The sequence below is a fragment of the Lissotriton helveticus genome, chromosome 12 (genome assembly GCF_964261635.1).
Source record: "Lissotriton helveticus chromosome 12, aLisHel1.1, whole genome shotgun sequence".
NCBI lineage: Eukaryota > Metazoa > Chordata > Amphibia > Caudata > Salamandridae > Lissotriton > Lissotriton helveticus.
This window is the reverse complement of record NC_136073.1, coordinates 577,797,936-577,820,212: the sequence shown is the minus strand read 5'-3', so window position 1 is coordinate 577,820,212 and position 22,277 is coordinate 577,797,936. Positions and strand designations below refer to the sequence as shown.

At 41.3% G+C, this 22,277-nt stretch overlaps 1 protein-coding gene across 1 annotated transcript in view; it reads right to left on the bottom strand.

The window, feature by feature from the left end:
• The window catches only part of CNGB1 (cyclic nucleotide gated channel subunit beta 1), a 1,191,945-nt gene that overhangs the window by 244,817 nt on the left and 924,851 nt on the right, over positions 1-22,277 (bottom strand). The window contains 1 exon segment of the mRNA XM_078668834.1: positions 5,276-5,362. Within this exon segment, the coding sequence (XP_078524960.1) occupies positions 5,276-5,362 (87 nt within the window).

The following is a 22,277-nucleotide window of genomic DNA, read 5'->3' as shown; positions in this document are numbered from 1 at the left end:
TGCCTGCTCTTGTATTTCACTTGAGTCAGGAACTATAAATAACTCCTTCAGTACTGATCTCCGCACTTAGTAAAATTCCTAAGTGGTGATATAGAGCGCTTTTGAGTGTTCTGCCAGCCCAACTGGTACTGTGGTGCATTTTGGAAAAGTTCTGAGGCTCGAGCCTGTTTTTTTTTTTTAACATGGCAGTGTTTTGGCTATCTATTTGTCCAGGTGTAATCTCTGTGCTTTTTTTTAGAGTCCTTTCATTTGTAAATATGACTTACAATTGATATTTACAAATGGTTTGGTTTGAGTACAGTCTCTAGGCTGTCTCTTGCTTTTGTCATAAGTGTAGATTTGTGGGTTAATTGTTTTTGTTGAGTGTCTATGTGGTTTGTGAAGTACTTATTTCAGCGTGTAGTGACTATGTTTTTTGTGTAAGAACGGCTTGCCTTAACAAGCAGTGTTGTGTGTTCTGAGTATATGGCCCCCTTCTTGAAAATGTATGGAATGAGCTCAATTTGGTTTGTTGTCGCTATTGTGTTCTCAAAATGTCATTAAAAGAAGTACATTTCAAAATTCAAGGAATGAATTATATAACATATGCTAAATAGCTGCACGCTACCATTAAAAGTGAAACTGTAACAAAGTATAGATGTGTAAATATTGCCACAATGGTAAAGAAAGATTAGAATTAACACTCAATAGGAAAAAATAGGCCTCATAGAAAAAAACTAAAAAAACACGAATTTGTGTGCTTTGCATAACTAGGACTCAATATAAAATGTTACAGCATTATCCTTAGATATTAATATTAAAAGGCATTCACATCACATGAGTAAATTGGTTGCTGCTGAAATAAACGCGCCTTTTTCCACATTACAAGACAATAGATTTGTGCTGGCTTGGAATGCCTGTGTTTTAAATAGACTACACCGTGCTCAAAATTCCGACACCAGAAAAAGAGCTTTCAAACAGCTGTTTAACGCTGTCTGACTGAGAGGAAGCTGTCTGTCAAAACAGACGGAGATCAAACTTTTTCAGGACATTGCAATACAGCAAAGGGTATTTCTTATGAAAAAGGTGTAGAAAATAAGGCCTGCTGGTCGTAAAGCACAGCTGAATAAAGAACACATGGCAATGCCCGGCCTCAACCTACAGACCAAATTGTGGGAACTAGATTTTAAATGAGTACAGCATGATATGAAGGCGTCTGTTAAAAGACTACTGATTTTGAAAAGATAGAAATACAGTTTCATTATTTTGGATAAAAGAGAAAGGATTAAAAGTAAGGACTTTCTTTCTTGTTGCTTTTTTACATCTGTGGTTCTGATGATAAATAATTACTACCCTTTAAAAAGTCACACAAACTATTTTATGTGTCAGTAAAGCTTCGGTGCTTAGTGTAATAAATAAATGCATTTAAAGGCAATAGGAAAGGAATGAGGCTTGCTTTTCATATGTGGAAACATTAAAAGAGTTAGTGATCATTATTAAAAAAGGACTACATAAAAAATATATATTGACAATAATTGCACTAAAATCTTTTTTTCTTTTTTATGATCTTTATAATGTCTAATGTTCTTACTGTGAAAAAGATATAAGCTCCTAATATCAAAGTTGAATTTGAGCAGCACTTTACAACAATGTGGGGAGTGAAATGTGAAATTTCACTTTACCCAGGAGTATAAAAACTAATTTTATAAGGGTGTACCTGATACATTTCAGACCCCCCACCCCGGGGATATCTACGGGAGACCCTGGTGGTCCCTAATATGCCAAAACATTGTAGGTTATTCATTTTTAAGTGCCCCTACCACCAAAGTCTAGTTTGGGCACAGGTTACTTTTTAAAAGCAGTCCTGCTGCATGAAAATAGCCTTGCACAGACAAGGGACAGCAGGTTTATGGGGCACAGGTTGAGTTCTGTATTTAGCAGACCAGCAAAATGCCCACATAGGAAGGTTTTTTCTAATAGGTTTGCTTCGACACTTCAACCTCGGAAAAGATTCTGAAGGAAGGGATGACAGCGCAAAGAGAAAGAGAAGCTTTGCTTATTACCTTTGGCAAAAGACCAGGCAGGTTTTGCTCACTCATAAGAAGCAAAGGGAAAGGCAGTAACGTATGTGGGCCTGGGTAAAGCATAGCTCTGCCATGTATATAGAAATATTACTTTTAATTTAAAGATTACTGTGCAAGGGCTACAATAAGGAGGCAATTAAATTCAGTTTGCATTCTGCGGCTGTGATGTTATTTTCACAGAAAATGGGTAAAAGGCCCACAGGGATCTCGCTAAAAATGTATTAAGCTAAATGCTTAAGTATAGCTATGTATGGGGCACGAATCTGGGGGTTCTACGATGTTTCCTCTATCCAGGTAATAGAAAATGCTTTTTTGAGATTTATATTAGCTGTCCCCCAAAGTACGTCTTTTTTAATTGTCACAGCGAACTGGGGATTTCCCACATTGCCGATTTGATTAAAATACAGCCTATGCTACTTTGACATAGAGTCTGGACGTCGCCACTTATGGCATTAAATAGAGAAATTTTAACAGACTTTGGGATTAGAACAGTCTGGACAAATCCCCTGGTTAAATCACGATGGAGAATTCTTTGTGTGGATCAAGTTTTTGATGCCCAGCTGAGAGAGTCACAGACCGACAAGGAGGCTTTTGCTTGAGGTGACGCCCTTGGAACAAGGGTTTCTTCAGATATCCCAGCATCAGGCCTCTGAGTCCTGGTCCCCAAGTGAATGCAAGTCTGCACCTCTGTTTGTTGATCAAGACGTGCCTGGGCATACTGGGTACAATGTGTGGCCCGACAAAAGAGCAGTGCGCCAGCGGGGCAATACAGGAGTTAGGGAAGGACTTGAGTTCAGGGTACAGGTGCTGTGCCTTTGGTGCCCGTTAGATTAAAGTGAAGAAAACTAGTGCACTGCCTGAGACACTGGACAGGATCACTGAGGTCATTTGCCCCGGAGGGTGATTGCCCTATCCTGGAAGAAGAAACGTTTCCCTTAAAACTGGGCCATGATTGTTTTCTTGAGTTGCAAGTTGTGCAGCTTCACCGTTCGAAAATAACTTTTCATGATTGATAGGAGCCTGCCTGTGAGGCTCAGACGGACACAGGGAGAAGACTCCCCTCTGGCTGGTTGTACAGTGACTTCTATTTCTTCAAGTACTTTTTAGGAATGTACCCCTTTGGAAGTCCAATTTTGAGGAGGAGCAGCCGTTTGCGGCTTCTCGTCCTAATTCCCATGACCCCGTTTGGTCCTCCTGGTCCCCTGGAGTGAAGAATATTTTTGTAACAATATGTCTAATTGCTTTAATATTTGCATTAGGCATGTTTATTCTGCAAGAGAAACGTTTTGCGGACAGCTTGATAAATACTACTCTGCCTGCCTCTTGAGCATATCAAGTGATACCCTAGCCCTCATAAAATACTGGAAAGGTCTATTAAAAAAACTGAACTGAAATATATCGGAGCCCTGAAACTTAGAATTGGACTGGGTGGTTTTGGGATTTCTTTTCTGCTTGGGGTTGGAAAATATTGATAGTTCTGTTTGTAATAATAGCCATTATGTTTTCCTGCTATCTGTGTGTTCATTATGACCCAATGCTCTGTTCCCTTTGTGCTCCTGTCTATACCTTATATATACATGCTTAACGAAATGTTTAGAATATAAATGCCAACCTAGCAATGGATCAGGATATTAATGGATTATGAGGATAGATGTGCAGTATAACTTCCATGCTTCTATTAATTCGTAGCTGATGTCTTCAGCTAATGCTAAAACAGCCATCTGTGGAAACTAGCTGAAATGGCTGTTAGCATCAGCTGAAGCCATTTTGTTTTTGGCAGCCATTTTAGTTAGCCATGTACTCGCCACATGCTTTTTCCCTCTTCACTGTTGCCTGCTCTTGTATTTCACTTGAGTCAGGAACTAGAATTAACTCCTTCAGTACTGAGCCAGAGCACTGCTCATGCTCAGAAAGGCCTAGCTGGTAGAATGCACCTGCTCTTAGAGTAACTGTCAGGCTATGTTAACTGATGTCAACAACTCTGTTACTCCTCCTACTTTGTTGATGAAGTATTGTCTGTTAGTCCTTATATGTGTAATAGCTATTCATGTACACACTTGTACCGCCTCTTTTTGAGTCTACATGCTAACTCAGCTATGAACTGGGCATAAAAGACCCATGGTGTCTGTACTCTGTGGGCGGCCTCCTACAGTAGCCTGAGGGTACCGTATTGAAGCAGTCTCCCTCATGTGAGGTAATAAACTTGTTATTTTGATATTCCAGCTTCCGTACCAATCTCTTCTTTGTTGGTTTAAAAACCGGTGCATCAGTGAACCCCTAAAAAGGTTTTGTTTATTCTACAGGTACCTGATTACCATGGTTACATGGTTTAACCATGATCCCCTGGGACTCACTGGTCTCAATGGGAAAGTATAGCTAAGTGGGCCATGTGGCACTGTTTCCTACTACTGGGCCATTAAGCCCTCCTGAGACTTTGGTCTCCTTTCCAATCAGAGCTCCAGATAGCACCTACTTTGGAGTTGCCCAGGTTCTTATCAGTGCTGGTCAATTTGTATTTTTCCATTAGTTTAATGCATTTGCTTTGTTATTCATGATTTATAATGTCTTCCTTCGACCTGTCCCCTCTGGACAGAGAGTAAGTACAAGTCTTCTGGAAGCCTCAGAAGGTTATGGTAGAAGGGGGGCATGGGGTGGTTATCGAATTGTCATGCCTTTTTGTCTCAGGTCTATTTTACACTTGACATTTTGCTCTTTACTGCAGTCAGGTGTGAAGGACATACATTGATTAGGATGAAGCAGCATAATTGATTACCAGTATGAGAGTTGCTTAAATAAGTAACTTGAATAGGCCACTCAACCAGGGCTTAGAATGTAAAAGGTTTAATACACAATTTTGCATAATAATTGTACATAGACCTCTTAGTCTTGCTTTTATATGAACAAAGATGATCCCTTTTTGAGCAGAGGGGTTTCAGGGCTGTCCTCGGTTGACAAAAATAAATCACACCTGACTATGTTTAAGTACAGGAATTGACTGATGTAATCTGGAAAGTAGGCGGTGATGCAGATCATTTATACTAAAAGTTTGTCAAACTTGAGGGAAAAGAGAGAAGATAATAATACATGACCTACTTAGCAGTCATTGGATAAGTAGAAAAGAATCTTCAGAGAGGCAAAAAGTTGCATCACCAAAGTCAATAAAGAGAATACCAATGATAGATGTGGCACATCATCATAGGGGTGCAACTCACCTTCAGAATCCGTGGAAGTCGCAGAAGGGAACGCACACCAAACTTCAAGTAGAGGAAATCCAGCGGAAGCAGTGAGATCAAGTCCATCTAGGATGAATATTGCACAGTCTTATTACCCTTTACTGCAGACACAAAATAGAGACATATGTAATGGTGCAAAGACAAGCAAAGGAAGGAAATAGGCATGAAATAATTAGCTGACAACACTGTAAAACTGATTTATTCATACTAATATTTCTCAGCAGTATCCCCCAACAGCACTAAAAGGGGTGTTCTAATTTAATATTGTTGTAAAACTGTATTGGGACGCTAACACTATTAAAACACATAAGAATATTGTGTGGTTTTACTTTGTTTTCGTTTTATAAGTTATTGTTTTTTATTTTAAACTTTTAATGTATTACATTTTAGCTGGTTAGGTTATTAATATTTAATTAATGTATTTTCTTATTTAATTCATCAATGTTATATGTAACATTTGTGCATTTTATAATGTATTAAATACAATATTTTTAAATAATTGTTATTTCTGATGTAACATTTGTGAATTGTTTTATATGTCATAACTTTTGGTATTTTTTTAAAATATATCTTCTTTTTGATGGGTTTGTAGTGGAATAGGGTTGGAAATATTTGAAATACACACATATTTTAAGGTTGAGAATTCATCAATCATTTTTTATTTGTACATTTGTTTTTTAAAGAAGAAATTGCTTTAAAATATTTTAGGAACATTTTATGAATGGTAGTTTTGTAAAGTTGGTATATATCTTAATTTATGTGAATAGTATTACTGGTATTATTGGTGTTGTTAATAATAGCAATTACATTGTGTTTGTGTTTACTGTGTTGGATAAATAATAAACCATATTTTTATCATTTTCATTTTTGGTTGGCTGCATGGTTTGTAGGTAAGTAGGGTATAAGTGTTTAAACTATATATATTCAAATTTCCAATTGTACTTCTTACTTATTAATTGGTAAAACTGTTTAATACATATATAAATATTATATATATTTAAATATTTTATTTTGAAATTTCTAGATTTATATATATATATGCCAGTTGGGTGAGGAAATGAATGATACGAGTGATGACTTGTCAACACAAGAGGAACTAAGGACTGCTGAAATCCAACAAATTGGAGCAGGATCAAGTCCTTTCAAACCATCGTCTAATTTCATGCCCATTATGCCTAAGGATGCAATTGATTCATTCCACGATGTGGTAATCTCAGATCTCAAGAAACTATACCACCAGGTGAAACACCGAGGTAGAATTAAGCAAGACCAAGAAAAACAATATTGGGCTTTGGTTTCGAAATTGAAAAATGACCATCGCAATGTGGTGTGCAGTTCTGATAAGGGTGGAAATATTGTTATCTGGCCTCAAGAACAATACATTGCGGAGGCCACTCATCAACTCTCAGATCCTGCATGTTACACCAAAACTTGTGTCAAGCAATATGACCTTGCTAGGGAAAAACTAAGAAAACTCCTTCAATACAAAAGGGAGGGTTTAATTTCTACTCAAGAATTCAAATTCCTGCATGTTGAACTACCAGTCATGGCACGCTTTTTTTTGATACCCAAAGTCCATAAGGAAATAGTCCCCGTACCTGGACGGCCAATCATCTCTGCCATCAATAGTGTGGGTTAACATCTTGCGCAATACATAGACTACTTCTTACAGCCGCTGGTGGTTAAGTTGCCCACGTATATTAAAGATACGGGACATTTCTTGAGCAAAATTAACAATGCCACTTTGACAGAAGACTCTCTTTTAATTACGCTATACATTGAGGCTCTGCATACGAGCATAGAACACCAAATTGGATTGAGGGCTCTTAAATTCTTCCTGAGCACCAGACCTGTAGATTGTTACAACCACAGTAAAATGCTGGTTGTTTTAGTTGCATGGAGCCTCAATCACAATTTCTTCATGTTTGGCAGAGACATTTACTTACAGGAGAGGGGAGTGGCAATGGGGGCCTGCTTTTCCTCTAGTTACGCGTGCTTGCACGTGGGATATTGGGAAGAGCAGGTCCTCATGGGCACACACCATAACATCTTCACGAAAAATGTACAAATGTGGGTAAGATTTATTGACGAGAGGGGATGAATTGAGTGCACTTGCTTTTATTGACCAACTCAACGCTAATGATTACAACTTAAGGTTTACTCATCACATCAGTAACCATTCATTTGATTTCTTAGACGTCAAAGTTCACCATAAGTCAGGCAAGATTGCTACCACTCTCCACAGAAAGGCTACAGCGGGCAATTCTACCCTGCACGCTAGTAGTGCTCATCCGCACCACACAATTGAAAATATCCCCTATGGGGAACTGCTCCGCCTTAAAAGAATATGCAGCAGTGAAGAGGAATTTGAGAAGTGTACTAGGGAAGCGTTGAGCAGGTTCAGAAGAAGAGGGTACCATGTTGACACTCTTAAAAGGGCAGTCAATAAAGTAAATCAAAAATCTAGAGACTGTCTTTTTCAACAGGAAGGACCGAGTTCAACAATTAACGATGACCCCGATAAATCAGTGTTGAGATTTATTACACCTTATAGCTGCCAAAATAGGAAAATTAGATCAATCCTTACGAAGAGTTGGCCAATTCTCCAAACAGATAGTGTTATCTCACCTGAACTCCCTGATAACCCTAAGATCACTTTCAGGAGACGACCTTCCCTTCGCAACCATGTCACCAATCCATTTCCTGAAATCCTCAAACAGAAACCCTGGTTCCCGCAACGCCGAGGATTTTTCAAATGCTCTAGTTGCCGAGCTTGTAAGTTTGGTGTAAACACCAGCACCTACATGACTCCATTCAGTCCTATACCATCTCAGATCAAGGGCAATTTTAATTGCAGGACGGAGTTTGCTGTATATGTCCTGACATGTACTTGCGGCCTGAGGTACGTTGGAAGTACTCGGCTTGTGGTACATGTCAGGATATTGCAGCATCTCCGAGCAATTGTAAATAACGACAGTTCTTATCCAGTGGCAAGACACTTCAAGAGTGTGCATAACAACAATCTGGAGTGTCTAAGCTATTTTGTCCTGACATCTGTACCCCAACCCAGTCGGGGAGGGGACAGAGACAAAATGCTCCGCCAACTGTAATCTAGAATGATATTAGAGCTAGATACGAAGGTCCCCAGTGGTCTTAATACCACAGAGGACCTATATCATTTTCTATAAGATCTTGTTTTTCCTATATAATTGTCCTATTTCTGTAATCTGTTGAGATCCTTACAACCTGTGTTCATTAGTTGGAGTATAAGTCCGCCTATTTGTTATCATACTGACATTATATATAATATTTTTTTTTTCCCTTCCTTGTTTTAATTTTCTTTTTCCTCATTTACCCTGTTTATATATTTTCTCATTCTTTGAACTTATGAGTAAACCTAAAATTATTAGTCCTTATTGGACTATGTTATATAATACACAAAAAAATAGAACCATTTCTGAAAATAATTTTGGTTCATTTGTTTATCTCACTTATTAGATGTTGGGCACACATTTCACTAAAATTTGAAAATTAACTATCAGACCTAGGAAATTGGTTTGGGAAATGAGGGGTTGCCCTCATGCTCAGATGTCCCCTCAACATCAGCACCAAGCTGGGGTTGCCATCATTATGAGATGTCCCCACAAGATTGTAAATATGGTTGATGTTTTTTTTGTATATATGTATAGTATTTATTGGCGATTTTTTGCACATATTATATTATCTCTTATGTATAGATATACAATGTATTTTTTAGAACGTTCGTTCATAATAATACTATGAAGTGATATAGTGTGCATGTTCAGTAACATTATCTTATGTTTATATGCTGTGTTCCATATTTAATTTTTATGGAGGTCAGTATGTATGTATTATGCAGGCTGCTTTTACAGTTAATTGCCTATTAAGTACTTATATGTGTTAATATTTTATCATCTTCCTCATATATATCTCTTCGAGCATTCATGCAGAAGCAATCTTGTTTTTACACATTACATGAATTTATTCAGGTATTATCTGATGTCTGAGACACCATATTAATGTGTCTATTGAGTGTTTCCCTTCATGCCCCAAACCCATGCCAGTGATACGTAGTAATAGTATTTTTTCAATGTCTATGATTGTCACATGGTGTGCACTAGCACTTTAAAAGTTCAGACTTGAGGGGTTAAGATTTGACTGTGATCAAGGGCATCCGCCCGAAACGTGTCAGTTTTCGCTTCTGCTTAGCTTGCTCAATAAAATCTACTGCCTCAGATTGGATTCGTGGAGTCATCTGTTTTTGCCCTGGGGACCCTGGACTGCAGTTTGGCTTTTCTTGTCTTCAAGATATATATATATATATATATATATATATATATATATATATATATATATATATATATAACGCTCCAATTCCTCCTAGTATACACGAGAGGACAAAACAGCACTCGGAGAGGTAATGGTGCCAATCACGCTGATTTTATTATGCGGAAGGGGCTCACACAGACGCGTTTCGGCGTGCTGCCTTCGTCAGTGTGTGTTACACCGAAAACAATATCGACATGTTTTTTAAAGCTTCTGTCTCATTGTGGACATGGTCATAGACAAAGGACTATCATCACACCATTCAAAGGGGAGCGCCAACTTTGAATGACCTAAAAATGTTATGTCACCATCAGTACTTCAATTCAATACAGTACAGCCCATAAATGGGCACCCGCTCCCCTTCAGAATAGTGATAAGAATGATATAAACAAGTTCTTGAAATGAACCAAAAAATCAAGCCGTGGATCGGCTAATGTCCCTTATCATACATGATAAACATGCCCAGCATAATTTATAAATCACATCTTATTTACAAGCATGTAAAATGCAGTTGTTACAACGGCAGAAAAAGATTTTGCATATCGACTACTTGTTACAGTCAGCTCCATTAATTGATCTCTAAATCAGATCATGGCAGCATTCTCAAACAATCATATATGTAAAAAACATATATATCAACAATCACATATATAAACTCATTTAAAGTTGCAATTAATATGGATATAGCATGAATCCTTTGCACTTGTGTATAATCTTCGAATGCTAAAATTGTCACTTTCATTATTTTGCACTCATAAATTCATGGTTTCAAAATTCATGGTCATGAAAGATAGGATCTTAAAAAGCAAATCGAATCCTCTCAATCTAGTTAGGATTGTAATTAGCTTGACGAATATCAGACATTATATATATGTGCACAAAACTGTCACGTACAATAATGTGCCTTAAAAGAAGACCTAACTAAAAGTAATAAAGATACATTGCAGCCCAAGCAAAGTCATATTGCAGTATTATATTTCAACAATATTCAAGTTCTACATTCAGTGTTATGGGCCGTATCTCCTATTTTCCCAGATGAAAAGCCATCTCTTCCCCACTATTGAGGCCTTTCGGTTGTTTGGTAGAGAGGTCTATAATATATCTTGATTCCAACCTCCGTAATCGTCTTAGGCGGTCACCCCCTCTCACATTTGGGGGCACAGTGTCAATACCAAAATATTGCAGTTTGTTGCGGTCCCGCCCATGGGCCTCAGCAAAGTGGCGAGCCACCGGATAGGTCTGGTCCGCCTTCTCTATAGCTCTTAGGTGCTCAAGTATTCTCAACTTGAGCTCCTTAATGGTGCTACCAATGTAGCGAAGGCCACATGGGCACTGTAAGCAGTAGACGGCGTATTGCGTACTACAGGTGATGAACTTTTTAATTATCATTTTCCTCCCTGTTTCTTTTATTGTGTACGACAGGACCCGTTTACTACCTGCGCACGCTTTGCAGCGGCCGCAGGGGTAAAAGCCTTTTTGTTCTCTTAAGGTGTTAACTTTAGGGGCTACTTTCTCAAGGTGGCTAGTTACTAGCATATCGCCCACTGATCTTGCTTTGCTGAACGTGAGAAGTGGATGTGTAGGTAGGTCTTCCTTGAATACACTATCGGTCAGCAGAATGTGCCAGTATTTTATGAGCATCATCCGTAGGTCTTTCGCCCCTGATGAATATGGGGTGATCAACCTAAATTTCCCTTTATTGCTGGGTTCCTTCTCTCCGCGTCTTCCCCGTATAGGGTTCGAGGAGAGGAGGGTCCCTCTTTCAATTTTCCTCACTCTGTCCAGAGTCTTTTTCAGCAGTTTCGCGCCGTATCCCCTTATCTTAAAACGGGATACACACTCCGAGGCAGCCGCCTCGAAGTCAGAGTCTCTGGAACAGTTCCTACGGAGCCTAAGTAATTCCCCGTAAGGAATACTGTTGATTAATTGGGGAGGGTGACTACTGCTGGCAAAGAGTGTAGAATTGACGGCAGTTTCTTTCCTAAATAGGGAGGTATGGAGATGTCCTTCTTCGATAAAAATTCTCAGATCCAGATACACCGCTGCCACCGGACTAACCGAACCCGAGAAGTGAAGGTTCACACTGTTGTTGTTCAGTAATTTTACATATTCATACGCTGTATCGCTGCCACCATCCCATATGATGAACAAGTCATCGATGTAGCGATGCCAGCATATTACCCTCCCTTCTTGCTCCTCAACTTTACAGCTCCTGGGCACCTGCTTCTGCCACCAGCCCACGAATAAATTCGCATAGCTGGGGGCAAAGCAGGTGCCCATCGCCGTCCCTGATGTTTGTATATACAGTTGATCTTCAAATAGGAAGATATTATGGGTCAAGCAAAATTTGACAAACTCCAAAATCATGATGTTGTGTCTGGCAAAGCGTAATTGACGCTGTTCTAACGCATGTTTGACTGCTTCTAGGCCATGTTGATGTTCGATCCTAGTATATAAACTAGTAATATCTAATACCATCAACAGGTACCCCTTTTCCCATTTCAGATCCTGAATTTTTACCAGAAAGTCCTTTGTGTCTCTGATGTATGATTCCATATTAGACACCAAAGGAAACAAGGTGTTGTCAACAAAGCGGGACATATTCTCTGTTAGACTCCCAATAGAGGAAATGATGGGACGGCCAGGAGGACAGTCTCGGTGTTTATGTAGTTTGGGGAGGTGGTAAAAAGTTGGTGTCATAGGGCAGTTAGTCCGCAGGAATACATGTTCATCCCTGCTAAGCATCTGAAAATTGTACAACTTTTTGATTAATTCATCATATTCATTGATGCTCTGTTGATAAATTGCACTGGTACATTTGTTGTAAAATTTCTCATCAGAGAGTTGTTTCAGAGCTTCCTGTTTATAATAATCCCTTGTCAATAAAACCACACCCCCCCCCCTTATCCGAGGGTTTCACTATGATGCTTGTATCTGCCATTAGAGTTTTTAATGCATTCTTCTGTGGTTCCGTGATATTATGTACAAGATTGTGGTGGTCCGCTTTTCGGTATTTCATAAGATCGATGTTCATCGCTTCACTGAATACGTCCACTGCATCCCAAGGGGGCTGGGGAACAAAGACAGAGACTGGTTTAAATCCACTATCCTCCCTGTCCTGTTCCACTCCTTGCCGTTCTGCTCTTTGCACCACATCCAGTTCTTCAGTATTCTGAGTATTCTCCATTTCAAGGTCTTCTAATATTTCTACAGTATGTAGATCTCTGCTACTTAAGGTATCCGTTCCAGTTATCCTAGATCCTTTCTTACCCTTATCTTGTAGATGTGGGCGCAATTTAAAGTGTTTGTGAAGTTTTAGTTTTCGCGTGAAGCGGAACAAATCGATCTTAGTCTGTGTGTATTCCAACTCGTTGTTTGGACAGAACGTCAATCAGAGGCTTAGGACTTGTTCTTCATCAGTCGTAAGTTCTCTTTTGGTTAAATTAACTACTGTAAGACTGGCTTGACCGTCAGGAGCACTGGACATAGGTGATGTTATTGCTTGTTGTTGCGGCTGCGATTCGACCAACGGGGTACCCCGTGCCGCCTCTGCCTCTTCCTCTTCCTGCCGCCACCTGACCTCCTTGTCCTCCTTGTTTTACTGCTTCCGAGGTCCCTGCATCCGGTGGTTTGTTCTTTCTGCCCCGGAGCCAGGATTTCTTTATTACCTCGAATTCCTCTTGAAAAGGGGTTCTCTTATTTCTTCCAGGTTCGGTTGCTTTTGATGTATATATATATATATATATATATATAAAAAACACCATTCCACCCAGGGCCAGCCGAACTCACGGCGGGTGCAACCGAAAAGCGGAGGTGGAACCGTTTAAAAGATCAATAAACACAGGGCAACTCCGGTGCACACTCGGGGCATTAGTGGGCTTCGTCATATCCACAGACGCGTTTCTGGCTTCTGCCTTCATCAGTGCGGAAAAGCCATCGATGATTGGCCACAGTCTTTAAATCAGTCCTGCCATTTAATAGGTGTATCCTTGGCCAGTGAGCAGCTAGCAATGGGGCGTCTTCATTCCCGTTGTTTCTTGCCAATCGCAATGTTCATGGCGCACCCATCGTTAAAATTAAATGACAGCTGCATTTCCTGTGGTCCTGTGTCCCCTCGCCTGCCGCTCCACACCTGTGAGTGCCCCACGTATTAGAGAGACACTCCTGCTTTGTATAAGCAACGACCTCACTCGGTCGACAGTATCTGTTAGCGGCGTTTCCGGCAGCACAAATTAACAGAAAAAACACCATTCCACCCAGGGCCAGCCGAACTCACGGTGGGTGCAACCGAAAAGCGACTCTTCGACCAGGCGGAAAAACAGTTATTATGGTGGCAGTGTCTGGTAGACACCGCCATCCATATAAGCATACATGCGGGGACATGCCTTTCCGTGGCAGCAACACCGCCATGGAAAGGCATGCTGTCCTCAGCGTTGGGGGCCAGTAGCAGGCCCCCAGGGATTCTGGAGGGTGGGGGGTGCACATGGGGGGTACCTATGGTACCCCCTTGCATTTGACAGTACAACGTGGCAGGCACTGCGCGGTGCCTGTCAAGTTGTACTGTCAAATGCACAACTTGCATTTCTGGCATTGCGGCGGGCGGTGGTTTCAGCACAGCCTGTCGCAATGGCGGGTGCATCCTAATGGGATGTGCAGGACTGCCATACCCTTAGCGGGCGGTCCCATTTACCGGGGGTATGTCGGGCGGACTTTGTCCATACTAATGAGCCCCTAAGTCCTTTCCACCTCCCACTACCACTTATTTTTTCATATCTTTGGGGCACTTTGTGCTTAGGCCTTCATAACCTTTTTCCACAAAAGTTATCCAAGCCAAATTTGTGTGCTTCTTTCCATCATCTTGGGGATTAAAAAGATACCCAGGATTTGTCGATTTTCCTGCAGGCTGCTGAGAAAATAGGCAAAATATGGCCACATTTTGTTTTTTGTTTGAAAACTGGGAAAAAGTGTGGTGCAAGGAAGAATTGTTTTTTTTGCTAAAAATGTCATCAACAAAAGGTTTGCTGTGGTGCCATCCCCATCTACCCAGGAAAAAGAAAACATTTTTAACAGGTAGTCTATTTTTCGTATTTTGTGTGGTTGCAACTTATTTGCAGTTTATGATAGAAACAAGTGTGAAACCCTAGTGTGAACCCAGAAAGCTATACATTCATGACAGGTAAGCATAATTTGAATTCAGAAAGTAGTCAGTCATTTACGTAGCTGGCTCATGGTTTTCCAAATAATCTAATCATAGAAATAAAAAAATCATGAAAGTAAGTAGGAAAAAATATAAAATAGTGATGTTTTCATCTGTGCTTTTCTGCACTGATGGATGATTTCCAAAAGTAACATACAGTTTCGTCCGGCAGACCCATCACATGGCAGGGATATATAGTGTAAGTTGGTTGTCCAACCACATACAATAGCCAGGCCAACAACTAAGCAGCTACTTATAATGATCTTTCATTGTGTATTAACCATGCAGCAATTCATTTACTAAAATCTAATTAATAAAAAACAGGCATGAACAAAACCGATGTATTTCTGAAATGTGCACAAGATTCTGAGTTTAGGAATAGTGTTAATTTGTTCACCTCTGAATTTGGGGTAACCCATGCTATAATATACGATTATGGGGACTTTTGCAAAATGCATTCTTTCTTGTACACTGGCTTACATTTGGAAGCCAAAAATTGAGAGAAATCCACCTGGTAATAAATGTTGTACTATTCTGTGTTTCCACACTTCTCTTGACCAAAAATGGTACCCTACATGTGCCTTTAGATTGCAACAGGAAAGGCTTCAAAACGCAACTTGACTACATCAAACATCAGCCATGAAAAACAACCTTTTTGGCAACGTGGGTAGCTGGGGAATTTGAGTCCGGGCTCGGCTGACACCCGGGAAAATCTACCAAACCTTGACATTTCTGAAAACTAGAAAGCCAGGGAGTCCAGGGTTGTGAAACTCACATGGATCTCACCCCCTCTTTTACCGACTATGCCTGACAAGCTTCAAACTTAGGCTAAAATCACAAATTCCTTCTTATTGTTTGTGAGAGAAATTTAAACAATCTGCAGGGAGACCAAGTTCCTACGACCCAGCTTTTCACACTTCTCCTGATAAAAACTGTACCCCAATTGTGTGGCTGGGCCTAACACTGGCAACAGGAAAGGCCACAAAATTGACCCTTTATGGTGAAGTGGGTAGCAGCGGAATTTGGGAACTTTGAAAGTTAGGGAACGCTGGATGGTAAGAATTTTGGGGAACCCTGCAGATTACGGGACCTACCCTCAAAGAAATGTGAGAAAAATGCATGATTTTAGCCAAAGTCTGTGGTTTACAGGACATTGTGGGCACGAAATGATAGTGTGATCATACGTCACACCACTCATGACTTCTCTGGGTGTCTGTTGTTCAGAAATATCAGAGTTTAGTAGAGTTCCCTGTTTGCTAGTTGACCTCTAATATTGCAGCCATTCACCATGGTAAGTGAGCGGTCTTCTGCTCCCATAAAGGGTAGATTGAGGGGAAAAACCCTCAATAATGCCTTGAGGGTAGCAGAAAGACAGTTGGGCCTGTGCTGGAGTGGGGACATGGACCGATGGCGGGGTCGGCCCGGTCCACGCCACCCCCTTATTTTAAAAAAATGTTGTCCTTGTGTCTAGTGTGCTTTCTGCCCCCAAGAGGCAGTTTGTTGGTAAACCCCAGTGGAGCCAGAAAGACTGCTGGGCCAATTTTGAGATGAGGGCAAGACCTGATGCTGGGGCAGGCCGCCCCCACCCATCCACATTTTGACAATTTTTTCCTGGCTCCTATTGGGCTTTCTGCCCAAGGGGTAATCATCCCAATTTGCAGGGCAGAAAAACTGTTAGACCCAATTTGGGATTAGGGTACGGCCTGCGCCTGAGTAGATGTCCCCAACCATTCTATTATTTTGACAATTTTTTCTCCATAGTCTTTGGGTTTTCTGTCCCCTCCAGGGAGAGAGATTGGGGTAAACCACCCAATCCGCCCTCAGCAGGGGCTGAGAGTGGGGACACATATTGATACCTGGACAGACCACACCAGCCATTAGTTTTTTCATCTTTTGTCCCTAGTAGCTGGTAATAAATACCTCCTTTCCTCCCCCAAGATGGGACTTCTGTAGAGGGGCATGATCCGATGCCTGGGTAGGCACCTCCCTTGTTCTTTGTGGCCTAATTCTTCCCTGGTACATAGTGGGCTGCCTGCTTCTCTGGGAGGGTAGGTAGGGGGTAAAGCCCCTAATCTGCCCCCAGAGGGAGGGGGCAGAAGGACTGTTGTGTTTCACCCATTCTGGGGTGAGGACACAGCCTGATGCCTTCTTTTTTGCCCTATTTTGTCTCTATTGTCTAATATCCTCTCTGCCCACCCCCGGATGGTCAACAAATTGGAGATAAACAACCCTTATAAGTCTCATGGAGGGCATAAAAACTGTTAAGGCCAAGGGGAGAACTGACCCATGCCAGTGGGGATGCTCCACCCCCAAACAGTAAGGCCTTGTGATCTAGTAGGGTGGATCCATTCTTTTTTAAAAGTTTCGCTCCTTTCCTCTTCGTCCCACTACTAGTGGGAACGTTGGAAGCTTCAAGGAGGAGCGGATTTGGAGATAATGCCGTAGGTGTTGACTTTGGTTCTGGAGACCCAGGTTCGAGTCCTGGCATCAGCTCAACATCATATGATCCTGGGCAAAATCACTTAATCTCCTTGTGCTTACAATGAATGTGTGATTGTTTAATGTTAAAGATGCTCCTGTAAGACGCTCCAATACCTTTGGGTCATGTTCACACTATATAAAACAGCAAAAAATATATAAAAAATTTTGTGAGCACTCCTATTTCCATGTACTGTTCAGGACTGGAAGTGGAACTCAACCTAAGAATGGCAGAAGCAAGAATACATCCACACATTGACTGTCTCTGTGGAGAAAAACAGGCACACCCCTCACCTGTGTTTTGGGAGTGTTTTTACTAATCTATCCTAAATTTTGTGTTTTATGTGAAAAATAAAGCACCAATGTAATTTTTTGGGGCTAATGTTTACTTGGAGACTTTTCATTTGAACTTTAGAATAAGCACAAGCACTAAACACTCTTACTTTATTTAATATTACTTGCCCTTTACGACGCGGGCTTTGCAGGAGGGAATGGCCATCAATGATGCAGAGTACCAGCTTCCAGAACTTTTTTGTCAGGTTGTGGTGGTGGGGGGAGCTCTACGTGTAAAAAGATTTAGATAGGGGGGCTGAGCCGACAAAAGTTTGAAGACCTTTGGTCTAGAGGATGCGGTGCATCATGGGAGCGTGCCCAGTGAAGAAGAAGACGGAGAAAGGACATACGGTGCGGAATGGTGGAGAGCAGGATCGAAAGAGGAGGATTACTGGCAGGGACGTTGACCAGAGGAAGACACGAGGGCCAGGAGCCGGGAGAAGACAAGAAAAGCCGCCAGCGTCAAGGAGGAGGAGGCAGCATAAAGACCGGAGTACAGGAGGAGACAAGGTATTCTGCTGTCGACATAGAGCTGGAAGAAGACCTGAAGGCAGGAGATGCTCAAGGAGCACAGCGCCAGAGACCTGGGCTTCCCTAGGAAATGAAGAGGCTGGGTCTCCCCTCACCACAGCCCGGGAGGGTCATGGGGTCAGGCAAGTACCCGCTGCATGTTCCTTTTCTGTGAAGAGTTTGTGGACACAGTTGGGGGCCACAAAACAATGAGCACATTTATTTCCTACACTAGTCACTCGCACGATAAGGCACTGGTGACGGAGCACTAATTCCCTCCCCTTTTATCTGAAATACTACGGCAGTAACCTGAACCCCCTCTGTTTGTTTCCTTTTGGGTTTACCCATCATGTTGAGGTGCCACGACCTGGCAAGAAGACCTGAGAATACTGGGACTCGGAAGAAAAGGATATAAAGTTTGAGATATTCTTAGTTTGCCCCTCTGCTTGTACACAGAAAATATCCTGTACTTTGTGAATAATCAAATGAGTATGTGACGCAAACATACCCCAAATGAGTATGTGACGCAAACATACCTCAAATAAAACAGGAAAGTACTAAAAGCGTGTCCCTGTCTTGCATAGAAGGAAGGGTGGGGAGACCTAACCCGAATATTCTGACCACACGTTCCCACCCGCCCTATTACAGTATGATTGCCATGGTGGCGGTCGGAAAGTGCTTTTTCTAGGGTGGCTTGTCTTACGGCCCAGGAAAAGGACCGCAGCACAAGACGCAGCACAAAAAAGCCCTTTGTGCACATCCATGCCCCGTGTGCCAAGCACCATGTGGTGCCTGGTACAAGGTGTATGAATGTATGGGGGGGGACTACATGTGCCCCCCAGGACACTTAGAAGTGGCCCACTGGGTACGGGGGTCCTGTTTGGTGCCCCCAAAGTAATTTTCCATCTGCCTTTCCATGGTGGTCAGATCACCATGAAAAGGCAGTCAGAAAGGGACATCCTAATCCCTACGGTGGTGCCTGCGCAGGCACCGCCTCCATTGAAGGGATAGGATTCCGACTGCGGCTCTGATGGACTCCCTGATCCTGTCAGAGGTTGCAGTCTATTCCCCCGACCGCTGTGGTCCAACTGTTTACATTGTAATGCGGTAGTCGGACTAATGGCCTGGATGTCTGTGGGACCGCCACTGATGGCCTGTTGGTGGCAGTCCCACCAACATCGTAATGAGGCCCTAATTTTGACCTCTTCAATGTACAACACATTCTCTACTGTTGTATAGGTTAGAGTGGTAAATATTAAATCTGGCATGTCCAAAACTCAACACTTTCACCAGTGTTGCTCAGCGGAAATAGTAAATCTGACAGCTTCAAAGTCATACACTTTCTCCACTGTTGCTGGATGGAGACGGAATAGTAAATCTGCCAGTTACACATTTCAACACTAATCATACTGTTGCTTAGGTTGAGGTTTGAGTAGTAAATTATTTTCTTTGAATTGTGTGTTTTTATATCTTTTATTTCCATAAAGTTATAATGGCATGTTTGTTTTTTTAGATGTATATGAAATGGTAACTAGAATTGTAATTATGTATTCTTGTTTTTAAGTTATATACATTTAAAAAAAAATGTTTTTAGGATTATATTTATAGTAGTATTTGTGAGTATTTTTTCTATATTTTTTTAATGAATGGTTTTAATATTGTGAGCTTATTTTATTTATTTTTTAAAATCTTACTGTTATTTAATTTTAAAGCATCGATGAAATGTAATATTTGTTTTTTATGTACAAATGTCTTTTGTGATGTATTTCTCACGAAATGCTACTTTTAGTTATGTATTTTTATATTTACTTTTATGATTCAATATATATATATATATATATATATATATATATATATATATATATATATATATATATATATATATATATATATATATATATATATATTACCTACTGGCGGTCGCCAGTAGGTATATATAGTTAGGATTTTTTCTCTATGGGATTTTTGAAAATTCTATGTCTAATAACTTTGGCGTTTGTGGACGGAATTGGCTGAAATTTTCAGGAAAATGGAACATTTTGTTTCTGAGCAGCCCCTGAAAATTTGGGGGGGGGGGTCGTCAAGGGGGGGCCGAGAAAAAAGGGGGGTCCCAAAACGTGTTTTTGCCATGCAATTTTCCATAGGGCGGTTGGCCTCACTTTTAGCTCGAACGGCTGAATGGATTTCCACGAAACTTGGCAAAATTGTAGATATTGTTTGCCCGATGTGCCTTTGCTAGGTCTCAAGATATGTGGTCCTGTGAATTTTGAGTAAATTAGGTTTAAAAAAAGATATATATCTAGAGCCGCGCCCGGTACGCGTACCGGGGAGCGCTTCGGGCGCGCCACACGACTTGCGCACGGCAAGCTGATTGGTTCTCGGGTGTCTGTAAACATTCGAAACAGTCCGCAGCGGCCGCCATCTTGTGTCTCGGTAGGATTGAGACACAATAGGTGGCAAAAATCAAAGGGGGGAAATGAGCAAAAGGGGGCAGGGTACACCCCCCTGACCCCCTAGTTTTGATGTGGGGGCCATAAAAGGCTCCCGCGGGTAAAAAAAAAAAAATTTTTAAAATTCGATTTTCGCGGGGGGGAGCGCCCGGTACGCGCACCGGGGAGCTTACTGGGGAGCGTACCAGGAGATAAAAAATGACAGACTTTTTTTTTTTTTTTTTTTAAAAGCATTTTTTTATAAATTGGAGGTAGTTCTGAAAAAAACTTTTTTTTGATTTTGTTGTTTTATATATTTATTTTTTTGGGTTTTTTAAAATATTTTTTTAGACTTTTTTAAACAATTTTATATTTTTTTGGGATTTTTGTCAAGGGAAAAACAAAAACAGGGATTCCAAAACTGCTCAACAGGAGCAAAAAAAATTGAAAATTTAGGGACTGGCAGAGCAGCGGTGTTGCTGTTTCTTTAGGGCAATGAGTTCAACACTCTGCTCCCCATAGCAGAGCAGTTCGTCACACTCCGTGCACAGAAATTTGATGCCTGCAAACACCGGCTGAATGTTAGGGACCATTCTTCCACGGGGTGGTCCCGAAGGTGTTGCTCCACCAGTGGAGGTGCTGCCGCCATCTGTGGGTACATTCCGTGCCAGCTCTCTGACACTCTCCCTGGCAAAGTTGTTAGGGTGTCTTCTTTTCACATGCCTGATTAAATTAGCATTTCCAAAACTATATTTTTTCAGAGGATTGCCTCTGGATAAACTACTCCCACATATTTTGCAGGTTACTTTGGGAGCGTTGACTTTTTTTTGTCCTTCAGGGATGTCATAAAATTTCCAGATGAAATGGGGTTTTTTCTTCTGCTGAGGAGGGTCCTCATCTAAAAATCCCTCTGAATCACTGCTGGATGACTCTCTTGCAGCCATTGCTGTAGATCAGAAAAGTAGGAGATAAACACAGTACACAGAACAGCTCTTGCTCTCTCCAAGTACAAAGCAATAGTGAGAGAAATGGGTGGGTTTCACACAATTTGGAGAAAAAAAAAGTTCTGAACCAATGAAAAGTGTTATTTTAAAGTCACATGGTTTGACGCGCTTACGCTACGCGCCCCGGGGCGCGTCCCGGGGCGTGTATCGTAAGCGCATCGGGGCGCTTACGTTGCGCGATCGTATGCGCTTCCGGGTGCGCTTACGCGGTGCGTCATAAGACGCATCTCGCGGCTACGCGATACGTGTCTTATGACGCAAGGCGTGGCGGCTACGCGATACGTCACGATGTTGTTTTCGTTCGCGCCAATAGCGCTATCGGGACGCTCATCAGTACGCGCCCCGGGGCGCGCCGCAAGATTGCGCTTACCCGTGCGTTCACCTGTCCGCGCCCCGGGAGCGCACCAAAAAGAATTAAAAAAAAAAATGACAGAATTATAAAATATAAAATTCGATTTAAAATGTATTATTTTTATAAACATTTGCTATTAAAAAACCTATGAAATTCACTGAAAAAACCATAGGTTATAGACCATATATAGTTAGGAATTAGCATTTACAAAACCTTATTTTACTCACACAAAACCATTGAAATTCCATATATAGTTAGTTGCACTAACTATATATCGCGCACCCGCAATCCACTGCTGATGATGTCACATATTACATCATTCATGACATGG